The sequence below is a fragment of the Camellia sinensis genome, chromosome 10 (genome assembly GCF_055761805.1).
Source record: "Camellia sinensis isolate YWXY chromosome 10, ASM5576180v1, whole genome shotgun sequence".
NCBI lineage: Eukaryota > Viridiplantae > Streptophyta > Magnoliopsida > Ericales > Theaceae > Camellia > Camellia sinensis.
In genome coordinates, this window is record NC_138970.1 from 53,695,622 (window position 1) to 53,716,318 (window position 20,697).

Here is a 20,697-nt window from a genome sequence, read left to right on the forward strand (position 1 = left end):
TAAATGTGTGTAGGATAAATTCAAAAATCATTCTGTTTTATTATATAAATATTGAAGATTCATATGAGGTCTAAATTTATGAAATCTATCAGGTATTCAATATATTTAAAAATAATAATTAATTATTCAAATTCATTTCATTCGTGGACTATAAAATTTATGAATTTAATCTCCATTGCACACAATAAAATCTGCCTCCTACTTCTGGGATCGCAGATTTTTTCATATAATATGAATAAAAATAAGTGAACAAAAATGAGAAAATAATAAAAATAAATAAATAGAGAGAAAAATAAAAATGAGAGAAAATAAAAAAAAAATAGAAAGAAAAGAGAGATGAAGATGGGATCATGGGATTATAGAAAGATGGGTGAGAAAAAGAAAAAGTAAGAGAGAGAAGCGGAAAAATAAAAAATGTACATGTAGGATATTTTTTAAAAAATATATCTCAGCCGTTGTTTTTTAATTTGAATAGATCTGAACCGTCCAAATATCCTAGTAGAACAAATGTGTGTAAGTTAAATTCAAAAACTATCTTACTTTATTTTATATATATATGTGTGTGTGTTCGCGCGCGCGCGCGAGCGCACGCGCGTATCTATTATATAAAATAGGGTTATCTTTCTTGTTGAACCTTAAGAAAGTACCTTAACTAAACAGAGGCGCTATTGTAGCTCCAAAAAGGATATTGTAGTTACAATGTACATAGCCTCCGTTTAGAAAGTGGGTTGACTTTTTGTCCTTTGATTTTTTTGATTATTTTAGCTTGGGCTAAAAAGTAGGATTGAGTAAGGAATCCGTGAAATCCGTAATCCGATCCAGTCCAGTCCAATCCGATAGGTTTTGATTGGTGTTTTGAATCCGTGGTTCGGTTCCGGAATGAAGAATTAAAAATCCGTAATCCACGGATTGGTTCCGAATTGAACCCCATGGTTCTGGATTGGAACCGATCTGGACCGTATACATATAGTCTATATTTTTATTATACATCATCCTCCATAGTATCTTTTCTTATTCCGTATAAAACATAAACTCAAACCTAAACCCGCATCATATCTTCTTTTATTACTTTTGTTTGTTAGTTTTTAGTTTTAATTTGTAATGGTCTAAATACTTATGGTGAAACCAATTTTCTTATGGTTGTTTAAATTCTAGAATAGTATGTCGCTATTATAGAAAGACATGTTGCTATTGTGGAACTAATATAGCGCTATGTTTATGTTTTTATGAAATTAAAGTGTTATATATATATATTTTTTGTTATTTAATTATGTGAATTCGTGGTCCTAAACCGATCTAATCCGTGTTTAAATGGATTGGTTCAGATTGGTTCCATGATTTAAACGGATTGGATTGGTTCTAATTTTTCAGGAACCGTAAATAACGGATTGGCTCTGATTTTATCCTAATCCAGTCCAATCCGGACCATGCTCACCCTTACTAAAAAACTTGGTTTGGAAAGGATTTTTTGGCTTTTTGACTTTTTTGACTTTTTGGCTTTTTCGACTTTTTTTGTGAGAGAAGAGTGTAATAATTATGGGTTGAATGTGATGTTTTGTTTGTTGTGATTAAAATAGTCTATTTTGTCTTTTGTAGCTAAAATAGCCAAAAAAAAACTCTTGCCAAACGGAGCCCATGGCTAGAGGTTTGTTCTCTCTCAGGTTTCGAGTTTGAATCTTTTAATTAGTAAATATATATTTTGAGGTCACGAACTACAGGGCATAAGCCTTGTTTTGGAAAGTTGGTTCAGACTGTATAGACTTTTGGTGCGCGTAAGCTGGTCTATGACACCCTTAAAAAAAAAAAAAAAAAAAAATGGCTTAGGATATCCTACATAAATATATATATATATATATATATACAAACATAAATGTATTAAGGTTTGGTTTGGAAATAATTTTTTTAATTTGTTGACTTTTTAACTAAAATATGAAATAAAAAAAATTATATGTTTAGAATAAAAATGTGCAAAAAGTAAGAAAAAAAAAGATTTTTTTTTGACTTTTTTTTGTAACAGTCATTTGTTGACTTTTTGACTTTTTAGTGATTTTTAGATTAAAATGTACACTTTCCTAACAAAGCCTAATGTGTGTGTGTGTATATATATATATATATGTATGTATCGATAAATTAGCACTCAGATGAAGGAAAAAATAATCTGGAAAGACCTAATACCACAATACATGATATTATTTAATCATTTATACCAATACTAAAATGATCCAGAATTTAATAATATACAAAAGCTTTGTTTGGGATATGTTTTTTTAGCCTGACTTTTTAGTTTTTTTGACTGTTTTAATCTGACTAAAAAAGTTTCGTTTGGAATAAACTTTTGGTTTTATTTTATTTTATTTTTTATTTTTATTTTTATTTTTGTAATTTTATAAAAAAAATAAAATAATTATGATTTAAATGTGATATTTTATCTTTTGCCATTTTAACTTATATTATTTTTGAATTGGTTAAATTAGGGAATGGCTTCCCTTCAGTCTGACTGGAGGGTGCTGTTGGGCCCGTGGAGCTGTTTCGATAATCCAAACCGTTCAATGTGTAGAACTCGTCAAACATTGTATGTCTGTAAAAAATCAAGTTGAGCGGATATTGATAACTATTTCATCATATCAAATTTTTGTCAACTGTTTATTCTTTCATCGTCCATTTTTTCATATACAAAAATGATTTGATCATATATTTATAAATATCCAATCAATGTGATTTTTTTACAAATATTTAGTACTCGACAAGTTCTACAGATTGAACAGTTGGGATTATCAAAACGAAACCTTTTGTGAGCTTGCAAGGGTCCAACAACACCCTCTAATCCTTAAAGATTAGAGAGAAGCCATTCCCTTAAATTAACCCAACTATCATGCCAAACAAAACCAAAGTTACCATTCAGTTGAATACATATGTTTCTCACCCCCTATCCCTTCTTTCTTATTCCAAAATTGAACGCCCAGACTAAGGGTTGTTTGGCTAGAACTATAAAAGTATATTTATTTATCCTTTTATTATTATTTTTTGATCATATCATATCTTTATTTTCTTCACATCTTTTTATAAAGTGTTAAAAAATTTATTTATTTAAATAATTCCAAACAATCCTATCTCTAACATGTTTGCCCCAATCAAAGTGAATCATTTTCCATAATCCCTACCATTATTGTTTTCTATATTATATTTGTTGTCCACCCTTGCAAGTTATCTATAACAATATAAGCAGGCCTGATGCCATGGTTTCCTCTCAATAAAAACATCCCTCTCTCGGCCGACCATTTGATTCCTCTCTCTCTCAGCTTGAAAATGGAGTTTAATCAGCCAACTAAAGAAAGCCCTGACCAAATAGTATATACCTCAGATGATCACCAAGTTAGGTCATATACATGCACCTTTTGCAAAAGGGGCTTCTCAAATGCACAAGCACTTGGAGGTCACATGAACATCCATAGAAAAGATAGGGCTAAACTTAAAGAATATTCCGGCGACATGACTGACAAGAAGGCTACTCCCTCTGATCATCTGATTGTCGATGAAGACGACTCGAAACTAGATGGTAGTGAAGAGAAAAGTTGCAACAGCCCTAAAAGGCCTTGGATTTTCTCTGGAGAAGATGAGGATGGTTCTAGAAGCGGAGATGGCGTCGGAGAACCACGGAAGCTGGACTTGTTTGTTGAGACACCATTGGTGAGAGATGATGCAGAGGCAAGCAGTGACGTGAGTGAGGATGTGGAGAGAAGAGAGAAATTGAGTCATGGTTCATCTAACATAGAATTGGACCTTGAGCTTCGGTTAGGGTTTGGAAGTTCATGAGACATGGACATCAGGTATAAACATGGTTTTAAATATCGGCCGATATGATATTTTGCCCTCTGATCCTATTGATACATTCCATTATATCACATCCATATCGATCGGTTTACAATTGGTTTAACTGCTGTAAAGCTCTTTTTAGCATCCTAAAAATTTAAAAAATTGATGCCATATTCTTGATACTCTTAGGCCTCGTTTTGAAACGGGCTAATTTAGTAACTTTTTAGTTATTTGACTAAAAAAGTAGGTAAAAAAAACTTATATGTTTGAGATGACTTTTTGGCTAATTACGAAAAGATGTGGAAAAAGTAGAGAGAAAAGAGAATCTTTGACTTTTTTGTATGACTTGTTGGCTTTTTGGCTAAAAAAGTAACTTTTTAGCTTTTTGGCTAAAAAGGTAAGTCCCCAAACGGGGCCTTAATATCGCTGTGACAGAGATAATTTATGGAAACAGCTTCCCTCCAGTTCTAGATCGGATTAGAGGGTTCTGTTAGGTCTGTAGAGGCCCACTAGAGGTCCCATTTTGATAATCCAAATCGTTTAATGTATAAAACTCGTCGAATACTATATGGTTATAACAATTTACATTGATTGAATATCGATAACTATCTCATCGGATCAATTTTCTGTCAACCGTTAATTTGTTCACCGCCTATTTTTTTATATACAAAACTGATTTGAACACATAGCTATTGATATACGATCAATGTGATTTTCTATATACACATAGTATTCGACGAGTTTTACACATAATGGTTCAGATTATTGAAACGAAACTCATGGTGGACTTTCACGGGCCCAAAAACACCCTCCAGCCTGGTCTAAGACGGGAGGGAAGCTACTCCCATAATTTATTGGCATTCTTATTTTTAACTTCTGGTTTCTTATGTTCAGAAACACAACATTAAGAATTGCTTCTGAATGAAAAATAATGCAAAATGGTTGATATTAAAGTCAGCTTCTACTGCAACTTATGTGTTGCAAATCGAATGTTTCTACGCTTTAGTTCTCTTTATTTTTTAGGGGAATTACGATTCATTGGTTTTTTTTATAAAAAATATTTGCAGATACATGAAAAAATTTAAAATTTTAATTATTAATATTTATAAAATTTATCTCTAATTTGTAATTTTTTTCCTTCTAAATTTACATTGAATTATAATTTTCCCTTATTTTTTTCACAGAAAAATTCCACGTCTTTCAGTTTTGTCACTCTCAACAAATTTATAAATATCCACCATTTTACTTATCATATCGGCTCTAGGTGCCAAAATTTTGAGTCCTCGAGTCAGATAGTTGTGAATATATTGTTGTGAAATGATTTCACATACATATTAGCCTATACATGTTCTAACAGTGTTACAGGGCTAGTATTCTCCGTAACAATTTTGAGTCAAATATTTTGTCATTGTGGTTTATGTGGATGATTTAAATCCCAAAGCACAAACAATGGGTAGACGTGATTCAGTGCAATGATTTTGCAATGGTGATTTAAGATTTGTTTAAACCCCAAAACCCATTGGCCCTGTTTGATTACGAGATTAGTTATCCAGCAGGATAATAAAATAAATAATTTCTTCTTGTCCGCATCTTATTTTGCTTTGATAAAGAAATATTTAATTCTAATTATTTGTTCATTTTGCATTATTAGTTGGAGAATTAAAAAATTCATTAATTTTGTTGAATAGAATGTTCATTAGAATTTAATCTGAATAACAAAAATTAAAATCAAATATTGAAATGTGAAATCCAAAAGTTAAAAATTTCAATTTTACGTCATAATCTATCCAATCAGAAAGTTTATTGAGTTTTAAATAAATACTATAAAATTATTACGGAGAATACTAATTAGTCCTAAGATCGTTAAATTGTTTTACGTAAATTATATATATAGTCACTATAATTTATACGATGTGTTAATTTAGTTTTTATTATTTTAATTTGTTCGATTTTGCTCCTTAATTTAGTGGATTGTATTATTTTAGTCCAATAAATAACGGTTGTTAAGTTTGATAGACAGAAAATCAAACTATGTGTCAATTTGGTCCTTGCAATTTACACAAAATGTCAATTTGGTCCTTATCAAAATTGAGCAAATTAAAACAACAAAGACCAAATTGACACATTGTGTAAACTACATGGATCAAATTGACACATTGTGTAGACTTTCCGTTCACTAAACTTAACAACTGATATTTATTAAACTAAAATTACACTATCTATTAAATTAAGGAATAAAATTAAATAATTTATAATAACAAATATTAAATTAACACATTATATAACCATTTGCAGAATTTGCGCTTGTTTTTAACTTTTTGTCTCTACGCTTAGTTCTTTGGATTGCTTTTGAGATCTTGTGTTGAAAAATGGAGTTCAACTTTTGGCCTCTACGCTTTGTTCTTTGGATCGCTTTTTAGATATTGTGTTGAAAAATGGAGCTCAATTTACCACAAACTGGGGAGAGAAAATAGAAGGACGACACTAATGTACTTTCGTTAGTGTCTAGAGTACATAGATATATATAGGCCTGAAAACATGTATTTAGCTATGAGATATTTATGAGGTACATTATAAGAAATATTATGCTATTTTACGGTGTTAGAGTTATATCATTTTGTATTAGAAGTTATGAATAGACGAATTTGTAACAGTACGTGAAAATTACATATAATTGTGATTATATTCTTTATGTTATTGTGTAAATTTTATGAATTATTTGTGATGAGAAATATTATTGTGTGAGTGATTTTCTGACCACACTGCCCGCCTAGTAATCAGCTGGAGAGCACCGGCAGAATAGATGGCTTCAACAAATCTATAACAGAAAGAAAAGGCTCCGGCGGTGACTCTTCCACCCGGGCGCATTCCGACGATCAAGTCAGTATATCTCTCAAAGATAATCAAGTGCTAAACTCACAAGTTTAAGCGTAAAACTGCGTACCTTAGACCCACGGGGTGCCTCTCTTTTATAGTTTACTTAATCCAAGTCCCACTAGAAGCCTGATTTCTATGGATTCCAATTCAATACTGACTTTGGACTCTTCAAGAGATAAAGATAAACTCCCTAAGAGTTTTATTCTTATCTTGGCTAAGTCTTCTCTTTACTCTAGGACTCTTGTCCCTTATCCGCTTATCTCGGATTCCGATATCTTCGGAGATCACCTCGGCCTCGTCAAAGATAACCTCGGCATAACTACCACGACACGTGGCACCTCGGCTGACACATCGGCGTCACCATGCCACGTGTTGGTACTCAGAAAATATATCCCCACAACTGCCCCCTAGGTTCAATTACCTCGGCATTCTGAGGTGATGAAACCTATATCTGTATTGTTTTCTAGTACCTCGGCGTAAGAACTCTTCGACCGAGATCATTCATGTTAAGCCGACATGTTCCCTTCGGAGAACAAGAATTCTAGTGATCCTTTTCATATGTGTGAGCTGTCATGCACCACTTTTCAACCGTTTCTCTTACGCGTCTTTGCCCCATTGGTCCGTGTTTGTGACGCGCTTATAAACCACGTTTTTCCTGCGTACGCCGCCTGACGTATGCGCTGCTCCAGGCGCATTGATTATCTTTTTGCCGTCGTTTTTGGTTTTTGACAAAAACTTTTCCCCCTTTCTTTCCGTCTCTTCACTTTTGTATTTGCTGTTTCTTTCTCTAAAACTTGTTCTTTCGATTCCGCCATTGCTGAAGCTCCAAGCTTTACATTTGTCTTCCTGGTGGAACTTTCGTCATTCTGTCACATCTGTAACTACCGTTGACTTTGGCAGCCCTCACATCGGCTTCATTTTTTCTAGTAAGCAACTGTTCCTTCTGATTTCAATTCTTGACTGTTTCTGGAACCTCCCGTTATTACTGCTTTGCTCAAATATCTATCTTGCGAATTATTCATCTGAATATGTTTATTCTTTGATTTGGCCCTTGCCTATATCTTGAACACACGCACTGTTGCACCACTTCCCTGTATTTTTGCCACTGATCTTGGTCCTTTATTTCTCGTATTCTTTATGTTCTTGATAGCCCATCCCTGTTCTTGTTTCTGAAACTTCGCCTTTGTTTTCTATTTTTTGTGTCTTTGCCAGATCTCTACCTTCAATTTTTGCTTTCAATCTTTGCCTTCATAGATTTAGGTTTGGGATTTGTCTATAGAACCTATCAATTCTTAGGAAAAAACTGAAACAATCCTTACCAGCATATACCTAGGGTTTTGCCGAGGTCCTGATAACCCCTTAAGAGCACCTTCTTTCTGAAACCTAGCCCTTTGACTTTAGGCCGATGTTATGGGTATGTGGAGACATAGGGTAGATACCCCGACCAAACTTGAGTACTTTAGGCAGGAGTTTTCTATTCCCGCCGATGTCCATCTGAGGCTAGCTAAAGATAACGACACCATCATGCCCACAGATGATTCAATGCCTTTTCCCATAGTAGCTTTTACTGAGTGCGGACTCCGGCTCCCACTTAACATTCTCTTTCACGAAATTCTTCACTTTTACAATTTGAACGCTATGCAACTTGCCATAAACTCTTATCGAGTGATTTTTGGTATCATTACCTTGGCTAGACAAGAAAACGTTAGAATCACCCTAGCCGATATACAGTATTGTTACACCATGTGCCCCCTTAACTTGAAGGAAAAAGGTTTCGTCTACTACCTCAAGCCGAGGTCCACTGAATTCAAAATCGTAGCCGACCTTCTAGACTCCAACAAGGGGGCTGGAGATGATTATGTTATCGCTTCGGGAAACTGGGAATTTGGTGCAGATGAGGACGCCTATCTCTACCCTCTTCCCTGATTAATTAAAGAGGACAAGGGTAAGAGCCCAGTGTCAATACTTAGTTGTTTCTGTTCAAGTCTTCAATATTTTATCTATTTCTAATGTTTGTTTCTTCTTGCAGACGTTCGCAAGCCAGCGAAAGACTTTCGCCAATCTTACGTTCCTAGCAAGGACCTAAAAAAGCTCCTGGACTTGCCTCTCCACAAAAGAAAAGCACCTCTTCTTCTAAACTTTATTCCCATATACAAATCGATTCTACCCGACGTCCCGAAAAGAAAGAAGAAGAGCTTATCTCCTCCATCTGCTACCACTCCACAAACCGTATCAATATCTCAGGCTGACCAAGGGTCAACCTCTGATCCAACCGATCAGCCATCAACTTCAGCCCCATACTTAATCCCAATACCAGAAAGAAAACGTCGGCGACGACTTGTCAAAACTGCTGAGATGGGTCGCCTGAAGCCTGTTGCTGTGGATCTCTTAGCCGACCTACCTGCCGACGTGGATGCTGTTCTGACTCAATCCATGCCCCCACCAAAGCCAAAAAGAATCGAAAAGGCCCAGCCTAAGGCCAAAGCTACTAAGGTTGAGGCTGAGGATGCTTTGCCCATCTCACAATTGGCTGAGAGTAAAAGAACTGCTTCTGCTTCTGCAAAAAGGTCTGCTGAGACCCCACCCTCTGAGTCCACACAGTCAAAGAAGCCGAGGTCGGCCTCAGCTACTACCTCGGGGTGCAAGAAACCGGATGTCCCTTGGGCTCCCAAAATTACTTTGGAAGACAGGCCAATTATGTCCAGTGAAAGCGCCGACGACATAAATGTCGGCGTTGCCCTCAGCACGGCGTTGCTTCTTCCGGGCGACCTCGAGCGAAATGCTGAGTATAGTAAGTATGAGAATTACGCTCTAATGCTCCAGTACTCCGTTCAAGTGAGTGTTCCTGCTTGGAACTTTCTACTTTCTTTCTGTTTCATACTTAAAATATTTTCTAACACTTCTGTTTTCTTTCAGGCCATCCAGCATGCCTATTCGTTTTCAATGCAATCTTTCAAGAATCGGGAAAGGATGGCCGAGATGAAGAGGGAGTTTTCTGCTCTTCAAAAGATCAACAAAGGTCTTCAACAAAAGATGAAGAGGCTAGAAGATCAGGCCGAGGCTGCCACTAAGGCCCAACAGATGGCCGAAGAAAGAGCGGAGTCTGCTGAGGTTATCAGAAAAGTTACCGAGGCTGAAAAGAAGGAGTTCGAGTAAAAAACGGCCCAGGTTGAGAAGGAGCTTCAGAAGGCTCTGGCCATCAAAGAAGCCGAAATCAAAGAAGCTGATGAGAAGGCTTACGCCCAGGGCATGGCCGACGTCACTGAGGAATACAAACTTCAAGTCAGGCAGGCATGCAACAGGGGCTTTTCCCTTGGTTGGATGTCCCTTGCCAAAAAGCTTAACATTCCTGATGATTCGCCACTGCGCAAAGCCGACGCTATTCCTTTGCCGTTCCCCCTACCTCCTCCATCAAGTCAACCTGAAGGAGAATCTGAATCTGGGTCTGAAGATGCTGATGAGGAAGAGGATGAGGCTTTGGTCAGAAAATCAAAGGATGCTGATGGGGCTAAGTCCCCTCCTCAGAATGAGCAAGTCCTTGACTTGACTCATGAGGAGGATGAGGACGTTATCAAGGAGACCACTCCTGAGCAAGCATCATCTGATGTTCCTCCAGTTGATAGAAGACCTGATCAAACACTTACCGAAATTAATGCCGAGATTGCTGCAGATCAGGAAGCCGGGGTATCTCTTCAGGAGACTTCTGAGGTTCAGATCCAGCCAGTTGCTGATGCTGAAAAGTCTTAACTTTCATGTTTTTTCTTTTGCACCCTTGTACTTTGTTTTGTTTTCTGGACAATGTAAGCTTCCTTTCATGGCCGATGTGCCTATTTCTGTCATTGCTGAGCAATTTGCTTTTGGTTAGGCCGAAGTGCTTTCTCGGTACACAACTGCAACTGTTTTTTTTTTTCTGAATGCTTTAGTTTTTATTTTCTTTTGATTGCTTCTGCATGGTTCTATACTTAGAATATTTTGTATGCCTTTCATATTTTGCCACCTTTGTGCAATCTTCTCGGGGTTACATATCTCGGGTATAATAACTACAAGTTTTACTTCGGCAAGATACTGACCTGCAAACTTTTCATGAATTTCAACAAGTATATACTATTCAATGCTATCTTTGCAAACATTTCTCAGGTTATAACAAGTGCTAAACCATGATCTACTTGTAAATTGCTACAAATTTCAACAAGTGTTTAAACAACATACTTAGTTTTTACCTCAACCTGTAAATTGCTGCAAATTACAACAGATGATCACATGTCGGCTTAACATTATCTTGTAAATTGCTACAAATTTCAACAAGTGTTAAGTATCTTTTTTGGTTGGACCAACCTGTAGATTGTTATAATTGTGCAAACTATAATCTTGGCTTCACTTCGACTTGTAAATTGCTACAAATTTCAACAAGTGAAGAGAAACAGTAATCTCGGCTTAACTTCAATTTGTAAATTGCTACAAATTTCAACAACTGAAGATAAGGAATCAGTTTAACTCCAACTTGTAAATTGCTACAAATTTCAACAAGTGAATTAAGGAATAATCTCGGCTTAACTTCGACTAGTAAATTGCTACAAATTTCAACAAGTGAAGATAAGGAATCAGCTTAACTCCAACTTGTAAATTGCTACAAATTTCAATAAGTGAATTAAGGAATAATCTCGGCTTAACTTCGACTTGTAAATTGCTACAAATTTCAACAAGTGAATTAAGTAATAATCTCGGCTTAACTTCGACTTGTAAATTGTTACAAATTTCAACAAGTGAAGATAAGGAATCAGCTTAACTTCAATTTGTAAATTGCTACAAATTTCAACAAGTGAATTAAGTGTATCTGTCTTCTCTTTGCCCCCAATGTGAACCTGAGTTCTACTTGGGTTCTCATTATTTATGTCTCTAAAAGCACCAATATGTAACTTCATCAATTATATGTGTTTTAAAGAAAAGGGAAAAGCTTTTATTGATGACATCGGCCAAAAATACTGCACATCTAATGATAGAAGAATTTCAAATTACAAGTGTTCAAAGGTCTTGGCAGTGCTTTGCCCTCGTTATCTTCAAGCCGATAAGCTCCATTGCCTAATACCGAAGTAATTCTGTAGGGTCCTTCCCAGTTTGGGCCAACTTTGCCCTCTCTAGGATCTTTCTTGTTGCCGATGACTTTTCTCAGGACTAGGTCGCCGACTTGAAAATCTCTTGGATTGACCTTCTTGTTGTAAGCTCTAGCAAACTGTTGCTGGTATGCTGCGAGCTGAATTGCAGCTTTCTCTCTTCGTTCTTCTAAAAGATCCATACCTCGGGCTAAGAGTATGTCATTGGTGCCATTCTCTACTCCCTGGGTTCTGATCCCTAGGATGCCGATCTCCAATGGGATGACTGCTTCTGTGCCATAAGCCATGGCAAAGGGGGATTCCCCTGTTGATCTTCTCGGCATAGTCCGATATGCCCAAAGTACGTTGGGCAACTCGTCTACCCACTTTCCTTTTGCTGCCTGCAGCCTGTTCTTTATTCCATCCAAAATTACTTTGTCAGATGCTTCTGCTTGCCCATTGCTTTGGGGAAAACTTGGTGTTGAAAAGTAATTCTTGATCTTGAAATTCGTACAAAAGTTCTTGATGAGTTTGCTGTCAAACTGCGTTCCGTTGTTGGCAACTATTGCTCTTGGAATCCCAAATCTGGTGATGATGTTTCTCCATATAAAGTTCTTGACGTCCACAACTCGGATTTTGGCAAGAGGTTCTGCCTCTATCCACTTCGTAAAGTAATCTGTTGCTACCAACAAGTATTTTCTCTGCCCAGTTGCCTGGGGAAGTTGCCCAACAAGATCCATGCCCCATTGGGCAAACAACCAAGGGCTGGATATTGGGTTTAGGTCAGCTGCTGGCTGATGTATCAAAGGTGCAAACTTTTGGCATTGTTCACACTTCTTCACGTAGGCTTTAGCATCCTTTTGCATGTAGGGCCACCAATACCCCTGGGTAATGGCCCTGTGGGCTAAAGATCTGCCCCCAGTATGGCTTCCAAAAATTCCTTCATGAATTTCATATAGGAAATCTTCAACCTGCAAAGGGTGTATGCACCTTAAAAGGGGTCCAATGAAGGACCTTTTGTAGAGGTGTCCATCTTCTGTCAGACTGAATCTTGTTGATTTCAATCGGACTTTGTGTGCCCCCTTACGATCTTCCGGCAGCTTTCCTTCTTTCAGGAATGCAACAATTGCATCCATCCAGCTTGGCCCCATGGCCACACACATTGCTTCTTGCTCTATGCTCTCTGGTTCTATGCTTGAGCCCGACATATAGTCGATCATAATTGTTCTTGTTTTTCCAGTCTGCATTGAACTTGCCAGGTTAGCCAACGCGTCGGCGTGGGCGTTGTCATCTCGGCTAACTTGAAGTAATCGGCAGTTCTGAAATAGGGCTGCTAATCTGATGACCTCTTTTGCGTATGCCGACATCCTTTCGTCTCTGGCTGTAAATTCTCCTGTTGACTGGTTAACAATAAGTTGTGAATCACAAAAAAATAATTACCTCATCTGCTTCTGCTGCTACTGCCAGTTTTAGCCCTGCAATTAATGCTTCGTATTTTGCTTCGTTGTTTGAGGCCTTGAACCCTAAACGGATGGACTGTTCTATAATTTCTCCATCTGGAGATATCAGCAGTACTCCTGCCCCCGCTCCTTGTCGGTTCGAACTTCTATCGATAAACAGTCTGAATGAGTCGCCGATGTAGATGCTGCAGGGTCTGAGTTTTTCCTTCCTTTGCTCTTTTGCCTTTGGCTGGGATTCTCCTTGCTTGTTGGGACAATTCTTATCCTGGCTCAACGGAACCTGATGTTCAATGGTTTCGGGCGTGAATTCTGCCACGAAGTCGGCTAAAACTTAGCCTTTAATTGCTGTTCTCGGCCTGAACTCCAGGTCATACTGACTCAGGGCTACTGCCCATCTTGCTATCCTTCCTGTTAAGTCTCCTTGTTGCAACAAGGACTTCAGTGGATGCTCTGTTAGGACCACAATCTTGTGCGCCTGAAAGTAATGGTTCAACTTCCTTGAAGTCGTTACTAAGGCTAGTATTAATTTCTCTAGTGGTAGATACCTTGTTTCTGCGCTGGCCAAGGTTTTGCTTACATAGTAAACAGCCTTTTGCTCCCATTTTTCTTCTCGGATTAGTACTGCACTGACTGCGTGTTCTGAAACTGCCAAGTACAAAAATAGTTCTTCCCCTGGTTCTGGATTGGAAAGAACCGGAGTTGTGGTCATGTACTTCTTTAGGTCGGTCAAAGCGGCTTTGCATTCTTCTGTCCACAGAAAGTCTGTGGCTTTTTTCACCAAGTTGAAGAAGGGCTTGCACTTATCTGAGCTTCTGCTGATGAATCTGTTTAGGGCTGCGGCCCTTCCAGTAAGCATCTGAACCTGTTTTGCCGACGTCGGGCTCTTCAGCTCTAGGATGGCCTTGATTTGGTCTGGGTTGGCCTCAATGTCCTTTCTTGTTACCAGACACCCTAAAAACTTACCTGATCCAACTCCAAACACGCACTTGATGCGTTGAGTCGGAGCCGGTATGTTTTGAGTATATCAAAGACCTCTTTTAGGTCGGTAAGATGACCCTTAGATTTCTTGGTCTTCACGACCATGTCATCGACGTAGACTTCTACCGTTTTTGCCAATCAGGTGCTTGAACATCTTTGTTACTAACCTTTGGTAAGTTGCTCCTACGTTTTTCAACCCAAAAGGCATTACCTTGTAACAGTACAGGCCTTTAGAGGTGATGAACGCGGTCTTCTCCTCGTCTGGAGGGTACATAGCAATCTGGTGGTACCCCCTATATGCATCTAGAAAACTCATTCTTTCATGCCCTGAAGTAGCATCTACTAGCTGGTCAATCTTGGGTAGAGGAAAGCTGTCTTTGGGGCAGGCTTTGTTGAGGCTGGTAAAGTCTACACAGACCCTCCATTTGCCGTTCTTCTTCTTCACCACTACTGTGTTGGACAGCTATGTCGGGTAGTGAACTTCTCGGATGGCCCTGGCCTCCAGAAGTCTGTCTACTTCTTCTTCTACTGCTTCAACGTGCATCAACCTCGGTCTTCTGGCTCGTTGAATCACAGGTTTTGCCGACCTGTCGATATTCAGTCTGTGGCAAGTGACCTCGGGGTTAATGCCAGGCATTTCGTAAGGTGTCCAGGCGAACACCTCTATGTTTGTTCTCAAAAAATCTTCCAATTCTCTTTCCTCTTCTTCGGCTAAGCCTGACTCGAGAAGAAAGAAGCGCTCTTTGTCGCCCTCCTGGACGAGGATTTTTTTTAGTGTTTCTTCACTCTTTTCGGCTGGCTCCTTGTTGACATCATCTAGGACCTCCATGTCCTCGTCTTCAATCTCTGCCTTTTTTGGCTCTCGAATGCTGCAAGTAGACTTCATTGCTGCCATGGAGCAAATTTTTGCCTGCAGTTGATCTCCTCTGATTTCTTCAATCCCATGCTCTGTTGGGAACCGCAGTAGTTGATGTAACGTTGAGGGAACTGCCCCCATTGCATGCAACCATGGCCTTCCCAAGATGATGTTATATGGCGAGGGTGTGTCAATCACTATAAATTCTGTCTTGATCTTCTTAGTACCAGCTTGTACTTCTATGCTTGTCGCGCCTAGTGGCCACGTCGGCGTTCCATTGAAGCCGACCATCGGGTTGCTGGATTGTTCTAGGTCATCAGGATGAAGTCCCAGCTCCTTGTAACATCTGACATATATGATGTCGCAAGAGCTGCCTTGATCGATCAGGATGCGTTTCACTTGGCACTCCCCAACCTGGAGGGATACTACCAAGGCATCATTATACGGATGTTGGACCATCTTTAGGTCGGCTTCAGTGAAGGCTATCATCGGTCCTTGGCATTCTTCAGGCCGAGGTCTTTTGTGTCCGACCTGGTTCACGTGCTGCAGGTGTTTTACTCTTTGGGTTTCTCCCCGAATGTCGCTTTTGTTCACTTTTGAGTGAATTACATTAACCACCCTAGGTCCCCCTTACTGTGGTTGCTGTGCTGGGGGAGGCGGGGCCGCTGGTGCTTGAGGCAATCTTGCCTGTTCTTCTCTTGTCTTGGCTTCGTCGATGAGGTCCCTGAGATGGCCTTGCCTTACTAGGTCTTCTAAGTGTGCTTTTAAGGCTCTGCAACCCTGAGTTGGGTGTCCTTCATTGTGGTAAGCACAACGCCTACCAACGTTTCTTCCCATAAATTCCCCTGGTGCTCTTGCCGGTGCCCTGAAATAGGGTTGGTTTCGTATTTGATCCAGGATTTTATGGATAGGGATTCGGAACACCGTTGTCACTGCCTGTTTACCCTTCAATTCCGTTTCTTGTTTGGTCGGCCCGTTGTTACCTCGGCCTCGCTTCGGCGAACCGTTTCCCTTCTCCTGCTTCAACTCTTTGTTTCCCGACGAATCTTCCTCGGCTCTAGCGTACTTCTCAATTCTTGCCATGAGCTCTTCCATGCTTTTTGGCAAAGTTTTTGCCAAAGACTTCCGTAGTAGACAATGGTCTTTTAGGCCGTTCTTAAATGACACGACCGCTACTTCTTGATTGCATTCTGGTATTCGATTGAACACCTCATAGTACCTCTTCGCGTAGGCCCTAAGGCCTTCTTCCTTTGTGATTCTTAAAGCCATTAGGGCGTCGACCCTCAAGGGCTGTAGTTTGTTCGTCACAAACCTGGCCACAAACATCTTGGCCAGGCCTTCTCACGTCTTTACGCTTCCCTTCGGTAGTTTATGGAACCAATCGGATGTAATTTCCCCAAAGGATGAGGGGAATACTTTGCAGAGCAATGGCTCGTTCCCACTATATAATGCCATTGAATTCAGGTATAGTCCAACATGAAAGTTGGGATCTGACTTACCATCATAAATTTGGAACCTCGGCATACTGAATCTCTTTGGCGCTTCAAATTTGTCCAGTTCCACCGAGAATGGTGTCCTTGGCTTCACTGGGGAAGTTACCTCGGCTTCAACATTTTGTTGCTTCCTTTTGAGGTAATTCCTCAAGTCTTCTTTACTCCTACCTGGAGCTCGGCTATCTCTGGACTTCAATCTTTTTGGCACACTACTTTCGGCCTCGTGGTGGGTCCGTTTCGATCTTTCCCCATGGGTTGTGTCAAAGCAGAGTGCTTGCCCTTGAACATGCCGATGTTCTTTGGGCCCTGGATCCTTCATGCGATGTGTCCTTCGGGACTCTTCTTGCCTCGGCTCCTCTCGTCCGACTTCCCTGGAAGGTTGGTGAGAGTGCCTTCCGCTCCTGGTGCGCTGAGGGGCTTCGGGGATTGTTCTTCCTCCTCCCTTCTGGGTATTGGTTGCTGGTATCGGTGTGTCCTACAGCGGGTATGGTGGCTGCATGACGTTGATTTGCATCATGAAGTTGATGGCCGACTGTAGGTCTGCCAACTTATTTGCCAAGTCTTTTACTTCCTCATCCCTCCGTAGGCACCTATCCTTCCATACCTGAAGGTTATCTTCGTTATAGTACTTGCCTTGGTCTGTCTTCTTTGAAGTGTTGCCCTCCTTGCCAACGTCTTTCTCGACGTGGCCTTGGTCATGAGTTTCTGCATTGTGGTTGTCTCCTTCAACATCAAGGTCAATTGGTCTGCCACTCTCAGCAGGAGTGTCGCCCTCAATGTTTTCCTTCTGTCCGTTACTGGCCATCTATTCTTCTAAGATTTCCACAGACGGCGCCAAATTGTGTGGGTGATTTTCTGACCACACTGCCCGCCTAGTAATCAGCTGGAGAGCACTGGCAGAATAGATGGCTTCAACAAACCTGTAACAGAAAGAAAAGGCTCCGGCAGTGGCTCTTCCACCCGGGGGCACTTCGACGATCAAGTCAGTATATCTCTCAAAGATAATCAAGTGCTAAACTCACAAGTTTAAGCATAAAACTGCATACTTTAGACCCACGTGGGTGCCTCTCTTTTATAGTTTACTTAATCCAAGTCCCACTAGAAGCTTGACTTCTATGGATTCCAATTCAATACTGACTTTGGACTCTTCAAGAGATAAAGATAAACTCCCTAAGAGTTTTATCCTTATCTTGGCTAAGTCTTCTCTTTACTCTAGGACTCTTGTCCCTTATTCGCTTATCTCAGATTCCGATAATTTTTTAACAACACTAAAAAAATTTAATTTATAAGGCCATAATTTATAATTTCTTATTTTTAATTAAATTTAATTTATAATTAAAATTTTTTATTTAATATATAATTTTAAATTAATAACACTAAAAAAATAACTTATAAATGTTCAAAAGACTATTTTATCATTTTCTAATTATTTGCTAAGTAATAGCATGGAGGGTAAAATCAACATTTCACAAAATAATCCCATGGGATACCAATCCCATAGTTTCTATCTCATCTCCCCCCATGGGATAGAATAGTCCCATATTTGTGGGATTAATAGTCCGGAGCAAAAAAAATAAAACAAACAATAGACTATTAGTCCGGTGGGACTAATAGTCTAATCCCACCCCCTAATCTTTCAAAACAAACAAACCCTAAGGCCATGTTTGTTTGAGCGGACTGGATTAGTATTCCCATGACTAATAGTCCTAGGACTACGAATCCGTTGGATCATGTATCCTATCTTAACTAATAGTCAAGTTTAAAATAATTAGTCCCTACTTCAATTGTTTAACCAAACATCGGATTAATAATTTTATTGGGCTATTAGTCCAATCCCAAGTTTATGTCCACCCAAACTAACATGGTCTTAATGTGTTCTTTCCCAAGATGACCATTGATATAATTGATGTATTCATCATGTTCAACCATTTATTTAGGGTGTGCATAACTTCTTAATTGCTATGCATCATTATTCATGTATAATAATCTTCCAGAAAATCAAGTTTTTTTTTTTCCAACAAAAATATTTGTACAGTTTGGAGTAAGATCTTCACAGAACTATCTTCTAATTCATTGCTAGGTTGCTCTAGAGCTTTGGACGTCAATTTTTAGTATTTTATTTAAGTAATTTCTTTTGCATAGTATTTTTATTTTTTTAGGGATATTAAGCTAAAAAAAGGCTAATCATATTAAGTTCTTATATTGCCATGCAACGAGAAGTTATTCGCAATCTAGGGGCACGGTTACTTAACGCTACAAATTGAATGTGATCAGTGAAAAAAACAGAGCCTATTGATTAATATTAGTAATTGGGAAAATAACATGGAGTATCACAGTTGATAATTGATTGGTGACATGGCCTCGTTGTGTCCCCGGGGCATCGAATAATTTTCCCCATGCAACATCAGTTCCAGCCCTAACATGCGTTGAAATTGAAAAGTAAGGCATCCAAAACTCTAAACTATGAGGTCTAGGATTAGTTCACCATCACATATCTACTTGACCAAATGATATATATATATATATATATATTGATAACTCCGTATTCGACCTAATAGATTGATTAATTTGAAAGACCAATTGATCCACTAGCAAGTTGATCAAATGAGATATGCTACAACCTTGAAGATTGTCTTGAATGGTTGGTGGGTATACTCTCCACACAATTATTCAGGATGCAACTCTTGAGGTCAAATCACAATAAAGAAATTTTTTGTGAATTTTCTAGTCCCGACATTGATGGACTGCCTTCGACCGGACTAGAGAGGGGATTAATTGAAGTGCGCGTAAATTGATTTGGACATTTTTTACCGTTGAACCAAAAAAAAAAAAAATTGAGATATGCTACAAGATGGTATTAATTGATAGCAAAATAAATCTAGCTAGTCCAACGAAGTGGGTAGACTGGTGTTGCGTATTTTCCTTTTCATTATTGTTTGAGAGTCTATTTATGGAATCTTATGATTGAGATTACGGATAGGAAGTTGTGCCAATGGAATAAATAAGCCTACTTCTAAAAACAATTGGAGTCGAGAAGGTTTATACTAAAATTTTGGGACCTTTTTCTCAATTATTATTTCTTTTTGGAAAGTATACAGATATTATTATAATAAAAAGAATAAAAAATATATATCAAACTATTAAGGAGATGGTCAGCCAAGATCAAAGTAAAAACAAATCAATGTGGAGAAGACATAAGCTAATAATTTATAACAAGGAAATACAGAGGAACAAAACAAAATTCACCAGAAGCCAATCTATAAAGCCACACAATCAATCATCACAGCAACATCAAAGACATAGTGAGAGTCCTCAGTCATTAATCGAAAATCACAGCCGCGCATGCATTTTATCGGTCTTGCCAAGAGAATCATCTCAATCGGATCATTTTCAAGCAAGTTCATTTTAAGTAGATTCTAACTGAAAAATCTATCTCACCGTTTACTCAGTTAAAATTAAGTTATTGATGACGCTACCCTAACTATATCAATCCAACCCAACTTGGATTAACTATGGATGTGCCAAACAGACCTTGTCCTAGTCGGTAATATATACATCAAGTCTAATTACAGACATTTTTCATTAAAATTTTACGCATGACAACGCCACAAAAAGAAAAAAAGAAAAACAAATTATAAGCAGATATAAAAACTGAGCTGGACAGTTGTGGTGTTGGGCCACTTGGGTAACCCAAGATTTTGAACCTGGGCTTAGCACAAGCTGGGCCTCATTCTCCCCATGGATCGGCTTGCCCTTCTAACAAATGTTTAAATTTAAGCTCTAAAAAAATACAAACACACATATATATATTTTATTGTTCATTTTGTTTATAAATGCTTTGAAAAAAATGTAAATAGGCAGAATGCTAAAAATAAATTATTTCAAAAAAAATTGGGTATTCAAAATCACAAATTAAAAAAAAATGATTAAAGAAAACTAAAATGAACCAAACTAATGATTTTGTAACATTTTCACTTAAAAAATGTTAAGATAATCAGTAATCTCATTACACCTGTATTTTCTAAATTCATCTATGTGATTTATTTATTTTATAAATAAAGTATAACTAACTTCATTAGTAAGTATTATTTAATTTTGCTATAGAAAAAAAAAGAAGTTGGCAAAGTCAT

At 38.4% G+C, this 20,697-nt stretch overlaps 1 protein-coding gene across 1 annotated transcript; it reads left to right on the forward strand.

Annotated features, from left to right (window-relative positions):
* The first annotated feature begins 3,306 nt into the window (after window positions 1–3,306).
* On the forward strand, window positions 3,307–3,813 carry LOC114305733 (transcriptional regulator TAC1-like). Its single transcript, XM_028250870.2, has one exon. It carries the CDS (start codon window positions 3,307–3,309, stop codon window positions 3,811–3,813), a length of 507 nt encoding a protein of 168 aa, XP_028106671.2.
* Window positions 3,814–20,697: the final 16,884 nt, after the last annotated feature.

Excerpts from the sequence above, each read along its gene's own strand:
- LOC114305733 (XM_028250870.2), top strand. The coding sequence starts at position 3,307 with ATGGAGTTTAATCAGCCAACTAAAGAAAGCCCTGACCAAATAGTATAT.